This window comes from Limulus polyphemus, unplaced genomic scaffold, assembly GCF_000517525.1.
Source record: "Limulus polyphemus unplaced genomic scaffold, Limulus_polyphemus-2.1.2 Scaffold536, whole genome shotgun sequence".
NCBI classification, from domain to species: Eukaryota; Metazoa; Arthropoda; class Merostomata; order Xiphosura; family Limulidae; genus Limulus; species Limulus polyphemus.
In genome coordinates, this window is record NW_013666146.1 from 278,924 (window position 1) to 288,636 (window position 9,713).

General features: G+C 34.8%; 1 protein-coding gene across 1 annotated transcript in view; it reads right to left on the reverse strand.

Annotated features, from left to right (window-relative positions):
* The window catches only part of LOC106458941 (ras-related protein Rab-8A-like), a 31,564-nt gene that overhangs the window by 7,763 nt on the left and 14,088 nt on the right, over positions 1-9,713 (reverse strand). Inside the window, exons 3-4 of the mRNA XM_022385323.1 lie at positions 5,206-5,266; positions 1,022-1,082 (exon numbers count right to left, since the gene is read on the reverse strand). Of these exons, the coding sequence (XP_022241031.1) occupies positions 1,022-1,082; positions 5,206-5,266 (122 nt within the window). The remainder of the gene's footprint in view (positions 1-1,021; positions 1,083-5,205; positions 5,267-9,713) is intronic.

Below are 9,713 nucleotides of genomic sequence, written 5' to 3' on the forward strand. Positions count from 1 at the left end.
GCTACTCTTTTACCAACTAATAGTAGGATTGACCGTCACATTATAGCGCTCCCACGGCTGAAAGGGCGAGCATGTTTGGTGTGACGGGGATTCGAACCCGCGACCCGCAGATTGTGAGTCGAGCTCCCTAACCATCTGGCCATGCCGGGTTCAGATCTTTGAAAGGACACTTTAAAATTTCTCCATTACACACCAATATAATGATTCGTATTATCGAGAAGCATTCTCCCTCGGTTTAACGAACCACGTGTAAAGTCGAATCTAGTGATCTCTTGCGGTGATATTAGCAGAATATATTACAGCCCAATATCGGTTAAGTATCGTGAACTAATGTGCGGAAAATCGTGCATTTAGAATCCATTCGCAGCTTTAATTATCTGTTGCACTTAAAATAAATCCAGAGAATGAGTGTTTTAGCAGTTTTATCAACTTTAAGTCGTTTATCTTACTCAAATATATAAAAAACCCAAACAAATATTCGAACCATACATACTTTCTACATAAAGAAAATTGGGCAGAAATGAATTTTAAAACGCATGATTATTAATGTTAGATAATTTTGTAAAATAACGTTGATATTTCGTTGGTATCGTACTGGAATACAGTATAACAACAGTAGTGGTTTCAACAATATGTTCTCTTCCTACCCTTAATCATTGTTATGACAATAACTGTTGGTATAATAAAAAAAAGTTCATTGTAACCATCAGAATGCCAGTCATTCAGGAGGGACAGAGTATAGTGTATCACACACACACAAAAGTGATTAGCAGCGTCCGACCCCCAAAAAAGTTTTGTTTTTAAGTTTCGTTGATCAGAATGTGAGAAAGGCACTGAACTAATTAGTAAGTACAATTTTACGAAATTGACCAGTGGCTTTCCAATGCGAGAAATACATTAGTGACCTACCACTGTGATAAATACACCAGTGACCTACTATTGTGCGAAATACACAAGTAATCTATGATTGTGTGAAATACACTAGTGACCTATCGATGTGAGAAGTACCACAATGACCTACCATTGCTCCTCTGTAATAAGCTGTTGTCAGAGTTCTGAATCGTTCTTGTCCAGCGGTGTCCCTAAAACAAAACATGAAGAAATGTGAAATTATGTAGCGTACCTAGGAAATAATTAACATGGATCTTTTAAATTCTTGCATATATATGTTTCAAGTAAATAAAAGCAAAGTGTTTTTAAGTGTTACTTTTACAATTTTTATTTTGTAATCAGTACAGTTTGTGGAGGAAATCAAACACAAATATTTTAAGAGTACTTGGGGCAAAACATTGCGCCGATGTCGTTTCGTTGGAAATCGGGTTTTTATTAAATGAAATGTAAAAACAAACAATCAAATACGACACTCCGTTACATTTGTGATTGATTCCACCAAACATCCTTCTCAGCCACCAAAGCGAGTCATTTGACGGAATAAATTAACCCAAAATATCATTATCGTGGGTTAACATCGATTTTCAGACTATTAATGGTCACCAATGTGCATTCTAATTATATTAGTATTTAGAAAACTCTAAGCCAGATGAGCAAGGCTGTTGTTGAGAGATGTTGATTAAGCTGTTCCAGATGTTGATTAAGCTGCTCCAGATGTTGATTAAGCTGCTCCAGATGTTGATTAGGCTGTTACAAATGTCAATTATGCTGTTCCAGATGTTGATTAATCTGCTCCAGATTTTGATTATGCTGTTCCAGATGTTGATTAGGATGTTCCAAATGTCAATTATGCTATTCCAGATGTTGATTAATCTGCTCCAGATGTTGATTATGCTGTTACAAATGTTAATTATGCTGTTCCAGATGCTGATTATGCTGTTACAAATGTTAATTATGCTGTTCCAGATGTTCATTATGCTGTTCCAGATGTTGATAAAGCTGCTCCAGATGTTGATTATGCTGTTAAAAATGTTAATTATGCTGTTCCAGATGTTGATTATGCTGTTCCAGATGTTAATTAATCTGCTCCAGATGTCGATTATGCTGTTAAAAATGTTAATTATGCTGTTCCAGATGTTGATTAAGCTGTTACAAATGTTAATTATGCTGTTCCAGATGTTGATTATGCTGTTCCAGATGTTGGTTAAGCTGCTACAGATGTTGATTATGCTGTTCCAGATGTTGGTAAAGCTGCTCCAGATGTTGATTATGCTGTTAAAAATGTTAATTATACTGTTCTAGATGTTGATTATGCTGTTCCGGCTCAAACGGTACTGATAAAATAACTGCAAACGGTACTCATGAAAAAAAAACTACAAACAGTACTCATGAAAAACAACACAAACGGTACTCATGAAAAAAACTGCAAACGGTACTCATGAAAAAAAACTACAAACGTACTCATGAAAAAAACTACAAACGTAACTCATGAAAAAAAAACTACAAACAGTACTCATGAAAAACAACACAAACGGTACTCATGAAAAAAACTGCAAACGATACTCATGAAAAAACTTCAAACGGTACTCATGAAAAGATACAACACAACAAAACGATACTCATGAAAACAACTTCAAACGGTATTCTTAAAAAGCTCTCGACAGTGTAAGCCAGGAGTTTGATGATGAAATAGTATTAAATAGAATAGTATTAAAAATACGGTGGAAAGGTTGTCCCATATAATGGAGAGAATATAGAAATGTTGAATTTATCTTTTATCATTGTAGTAACTTAAAAAAAAAGTTTGGGACGTTCATCAGCCTTAGCACAATTTTGATACATTTCGTGTTGTTGTGTCCTGCTTATCGATGATAGTCTGGAGTAAGTATTGTCCACTAGCTAAAAATACTTGAGATTCTTTTACCTCTTGAAACGTGACAAATACTCACAGATCCCAGTTTATTTTCTGTTATAATGATAGCAGGAAAGTAGGCCAGACTGGGCCTACATGTACAACATGACCAAATCCTTTATGTAGCAGGAAAGTAGGCCAGACTGGGCCTACATGTACAACATGACCAAACCCTTTATGTAGCAGGAAAGTAGGCCAGACTGGGCCTACATGTACAACATGACCAAACCCTTTATGTAGCAGGAAAGTAGGCCAGACTGGGCCTACATGTACAACATGGACCAAACCCTTTATGTAGCAGGAAAGTAGGCCAGACTGGGCCTACATGTACAACATGACCAAACCCTTTATGTAAATGGTTTTCAAACAAGTATTTAGAGACCATTGAAAATATTGGACACCTAACTATTAGTTAAAATATTCTTTTTCTTTAATATTTAAAGAAATGGAACGAATTTGGTTAATCTGATGTTTCTAATTTACTAATCAACTATTCTTGATTATTTACGTTAACCGCAATTTCATATGTATAAGCTTTGAGACTGTAACGAATCCAGCTAAGCAGACATTTACGAACCTAGCAAACTCAGTGTTTGACTGGCGTCAAAATGCTCAGCTAAAGATGGTTGAACCTGATTGTTTATCGTTTAGTGAAAATAGAGTCGTTTAAAACTCAGCGAATCATTGCATTATGACCAGTATTACAAACTAGTATTTTTAGTACAAGGCTTTTGAGTAGAAGCTAAGCCTCACAGATATTGTATCCTCACTACTGTGGGTCCAACCTCCGCAGATAACCAACTTAGTAGATCTTATATATTATTTTAAAATGTATAAAAATTCCGTACATGACTGTAAAGAGTGAGATATCTGATTAAATATGTGCCATGATATAATAAATTACTCTTCAACCAAGCCACCCTTCACTGTCCCCAGTAGACCATCAGTACGTTTACGGTTTTACAGCGCTAAAATACAGGGTTCGATTCCCCCATGGTAGATACAGCAATACCCAAGTCCCCACCCCAGTGGCTCATCGGTAAGTTTACGGATTTACAACGCTAAAATCCAGGGTTCGATTCCCCATGGTGGTTACAGCAGATACCCAAGCCCTCACTCCAGTGGCTCATCGGTAAGTTTACGGATTTAAAACGCTAAAATCCAGGGTTAGATTCCCCATAGTGGATACGGCTCTAAAGCAAACAAAGCAATCAAGCCCCACCTCAGTGACTCAGCGGTAAGTTTATGGATTTACAACGCTAAAATCCAGGGTTCGATTTCCCATGGTGGTTACAGCAGATACCCAAGCCCTCACTCCAGTGGCTCATCGGTAAGTTTACGGATTTACAACGCTAAAATCCAGGGTTCGATTCCCCATGGTGGTTACAGCAGATACCCAAGCCCCCACTCCAGTGGCTCAGCGGTAAGATTGAAGACTTATAAAGCTACAAACCGGGTTTAACGAACAATGAAGGAACGAGCTCTCAACCAATTACTTTTGCTAATTAAATATCTCCGTTTTAGGTTAAGTAGACTGAACAACTATGCCGGATGACGCTTACGCAGTTTTGAGATCACAAAATTTGGGATTTACATGATAAACCTTCCGCTGAATATCACTTTTGTTGCATGAAGGAGTTTAGGGCAAGCGTTGGAAAGGTAGAGTTTTCTCTACATTGTTAATACACCTAAATCTACACTCAACTAATACTCATTATTCAAAGATTCTTACTAATTTATTACATTCCACGAAAAAAGATTTATTTACCAATTATAATAATTTGAAGCAAATGTCAATGTATAATAATTGAGAAGTTGCCTTAATTACATTTGAGTTAAACATAATTCTTCATTAGATAGAAAGCTTAATATTTAACTTAAGGACTTTCAGAAACATATCAGTGGCGTTATTAAGAATTAAGCTGAATTAAGGAACAGAAAAAAGTTTTCTATAAGTCTATTTAGAGGTGACTGCGAACGGTGAATGGTAGTTCTAGATGTGCAACATTGTGGACTTGATCCATATCTGCTCTTTATCTTTATCTCATACGAAGTTTGTGAATAAAGATCAAGCCTGATAAATGGTGAATCCCCACCATTGTTTGAGTCCTACCTCTTCAGATATCTCTCCTACTAGAGTATATGTATATATACATATATCATCTCATTCAATCACTGTATTTTATACCAAATTTATATTCGTGTTTTCTAAGGGCATGGTGCTATTGGTATTTCACTATTTTTCTATAATCGTTGCTTTAAACCCCGCCTTTGTCGTTAGTTGACCTCCAATAGTTTTAATCTGTGCGTACGTTGTATGAGACAGAAATTACTTATATATATCACCGAAAACTTTCACAGAGGAGACAAAATACTAGACAAAGGTTACTGGAAATACTTACCAGATCTGAAGCTTTACTGGCATGCCATCTAAGTTGATAATTTTTTGCTTGAAGTCGATTCCTGCAAACACAAATGTTTTGTACAAATACTGTTATATAGATAGATATACATCTCACATGAAAAACATCAAACAAAAAACAAATAAAAACAGGAAATGATCTAAATGCATAAACAGCCAACCAGCTTAAGAAAGAACCTAGCCTGAGCTAAAGACATTTCTGGTATAGTGTTTATGAATAGTTTACAAAAAAAAGTATGTTAAGGAGAAGAACCACGCTTTGTCATTAGGAATTTAATATGTTAAAATTCAGCTGTTTAAGTAAGTTTCGTATCGATTTTTTTATTATACAGTAAATTTAATTTTTTTTGGTTATCTATTCATAAGGGCCAGCATGGACTAGGGGTTAGTATTTCGGAAGTGAATCCGAGGGTCTATGGTTCGCGTTCCGTTACCGCAAAAAAATCGTGCTTTTGGGCCATGGATGAGTTATAAGAATGACAGCCAAATCCCATTATTCGGTTAGAGTAACTCAAGAGTTGGCGATGGGTACTGTTGACCGGTTTGCTTCCGTTTAGTTTGTCAGTTCATAACGGGGGATGGTTATGTGCAGATAATCCTTTGTGTAGTTTTGCCCGAAAATTCTGAAAACAACAACAAGAAATTGGGATGAGGTCCGGCATTCCGTAGAAAGACCGGGAATCATCAACTGTTTGGATGGATGATGCACCTAAACCTGTCTCTTCACGTGAATAGGGTTAGAATCACATAGTGTCATCGTGAATATAAACGATTGTCCTGAAATCAGAACAATGAGAAACGTAATAAGTGATATATCAATCACTGCAGTACAATAATGTCATGCAGAAAAACAAGTTTTACAGGGGTGCAAAGCTGTTGAATCCCAGAATTTTAATTGTTACACCCAGTTTCAATTATCTCTCTGTCCAACATTTCTTCTTATTGCCCCCCAGTGGCAAAGCGGTATGTCTTCGGACTGTCAACGCTATAAACTGGGTTTCGATACCCGTGGTGAGCAGATAGCCCATTGTGTAGCTTTGTGTTTAACTACTAACAAACAAATAACTCCTTCATATTACATCGGTACGTTTACCTTATAGAAGCCCAGCATGGCCAGGTGGTTAGGGCGCTCGACTGAGGGTCGTGGGTCACACCAAACATGCTCGCCCTTTCAGCCGTGGGGGCGTTATAATTTGACGGTCCATCCCACTATTCGTTGCTAAAAGAGTAGCCCAAGAGTTGGCGGTGGGTGGTGATCACTAGCTGCTTTCCCTCTAGTCTTACACTGCTAAATTAGGGACGGCTAGCGCAGATAGCTCTCGTGTAGCTTTGCGCGAAATTCAAAAACAAACAAATAAACCTTATAGAAGTAGAATTTAATTTATTCAAAACAACAACTCAAACTACAAAAGCAACATATATATATAGGACCAGTTATTTATATACGCTTTTAACGATCATTACATACTGGCCAGTACCTCAACACAGTTTAGTAGAAGAGCTGTGATTTTCCCAGAAAGTATTCTTCAACACTGAACTAACATGTCTTGTAATTACAATCAATGAACAACCAGCGGCTTTTCCAATCTTCATTTTTATTTATTATTTTGAGTTAGGTTTTGTTTTTGAGTACTTTTTTCCTGTAATAACTATAGTTAAATTGTATAATGTTAGAGTTAAACCTATTTCATAGATTAATACAAAACGTTTTCATGGAAGTTTAACACTGGTTTTAAAGAAAGCTTTTGTCGGAATGTTCTCTAATGTTAATGACTTACAAAGAAATGTGACTTGAAACATTGTCAGAAATCTTACAAACTGGATGACATCAATATATTCTAACTGATAATACTTTAGTGGATTTTAATGTAAAAATATGATATATATTAGAGATGACATGGCCAAGGATTTTCTTCGCTATGCCACCTGGTTGCAGAAAAAGTAATTATTCTAATAATTATTTTTAGAATTAGACTTAGAGCCAATCGAAATAATATTAATAACAATATTGACAATTAATATGATGTTTAAAACTGAGAAGAGTAGTTTAATAGTCTGATTTGGAAATTTTGAAAAGCGTAAGTAGTGGATAAATTGGGTTCTTAATATCTGAAATTTAAGTTGAAATTTTTTTCTAAGCCTACATATCCAGTCAGAAGTTATTGAAATATGCTTACCTTTTAATTTTAATTGTAAAGCTTAAAGAAATAGTTCTAGAAACTACTTATTTTAAGGTATATAGGACTTTATACAACCCATAAATATTTTTTGCTTCATTAGAAATATTTCTTGAGTACCTATTGGCTTAAAATGTAAAAAAAAAAAAAATAGTTTCAGTACAAGAAAGGCGCAAATCTAATTATATTAACCATACATAAAACTTTTCACGTTCCCAAACTGCTATTTACAAGCTCGTATAATCAACTGGTTGTCACGTGCTGCGAATTACACGAACGAATAGAACAGGGCATTTAATACTACTATTTGTATTTTTACCATGATATAAACAATTAAACAATTAGTGATGAAAATTATGTCAAACAGTTAGTAAAGAAAGTTGTGTTTTGTTGGTTTTAAAGTAAGCTTTATTTCTAAAACTATACAAACAATTAATAATCTATTGAGGACCAAGAAAGAATAACGACAGTGTTTGTTGTTGGTTTTAAAGTAGTTTCTGTTTATAGAACTACTAGCATAACGTGTCGAAGTTCGAGAAAAAATATATGTATCGTTGTGGTATTTCACTCAATTCGCATTCTTATCTAATCATACAAGGTCTAATATTTAACCACACAAGGTCTAATATTTAACCATACAAGGTCTAATATTTGGCCACACAAGGTCTAATATTTAACCACACAAGGTCTAATATTTGGCCACACAAGGTCTAATATTTAACCACACAAGGTCTAATATTTGGCCACACAAGGTCTAATATTTAACCACACAAGGTCTAATATTTGGCCATTCACGTAAAATCTTGCTAAATGTTCTTTTACAGCTAAAAAACATTTCCGGCAATGTCGATATTGTGAGTACTCACACCACTCTCAAATGTTTTAATTAGTCATCATGTTTATTAACAGCAGAACGATTTTGTAACATCCCTTCTTCAAGAGATTGAATTACTCATCATTGCTTTTTCACTTGTTAACAGAATTCTTAGATCTCAACAAAGCATCGAATTTGTAAACAAAAGTTTTAGAAAAGTACATAGCAAACCTATTCGAAACTCAAAAAAACAAAAACGAAACATGTTCAAACATATTTATTGCACGTGCATTTTTTTAAATGTAAAAATGTAACCTTTTTTTTATTAGCACAAAACGACATAGAAAATAGTCTGAAAATTTGCTTTTGCAAAGTTTTTTTGATGATAGGGTGAAAATTACGATTTAAAAATTTTGCACTAGAAAAATGTTTTTTGTTAAATTTTAACAACACATAGAAACAGAAGTTAAATGAATCCATGAGAGTCGCTCTTAATAGGCCTTAAACTTAAACATGTAATTGTGTTCTGCGTTTTTCTTTTCTTCTTATTTGCGGTAAGACTACGGACTTACTACGGTAAAATCCGGGGTTCGATACCTCGCGGTGGACAGAGTAGATAGCCCAATGTGGCTTTGCTCTGCAATAAACAAACAAATCTTCTTATTTATATTCATATACAATGAACGGACAGACAGACATTCGTGTTTTTTTTTCCAATTGATGTCTTTCTGCTAGTATATCGTGTCAAAATTTGACAAAATATAGATATTGGCATGAAATACCACAACTCCGGGCCACAACTCCGGGATAGTCCGTTTTAGATATTGGCTTGAAATACCACAACTCCGGGATAGTCCGTTTTATATTTCAAGCCAATATCTAAAACGGACTATCCCGGAGTTGTGGTATTTCAAGCCAAGATCAAAAACGAACTATTCAATTCACATTGGAAACAATTGTTAACAAAACTTTCTAGTGAACAACATTCCCAATATTTGCACTTTCAGGGATATAAATGTTTGACCGATAGAATGACCGTATCCTGGATAGAGCTACGTGTGTTGTTGCTCGATGTAAAATATAAACAGTAAAATACGGTGAAGAGTAGAAAAACAGGTAGTAATTAAAGTGCTTTTGTTTACTTTAATTTTTTAAAGTAAGTGCTGTTTATAAAACTATATAAACAGTAATACACAGTGAGAGACAAAGAAACATTTAGTAATGAAACTACTTGTTGTTCAAAGCTCTATTTATAAAACTATATAAACAGTAATACACAGTGAGAGACAAAGAAACATTTAGTAATGAAACTATTTGTTGTTCAAAGCTCTATTTATAAAACTATATAAACAGTAATACACAGTGAGAGGAAAAGAAACATTTAGTAATGAAACTACTAGTTGTTCGAAGCTCTATTTATAAAACTATATAAACAGTAATACACAGTGAGAGGAAAAGAAACATTTAGTAATGAAACTACTAGTTGTTCGAAGCTCT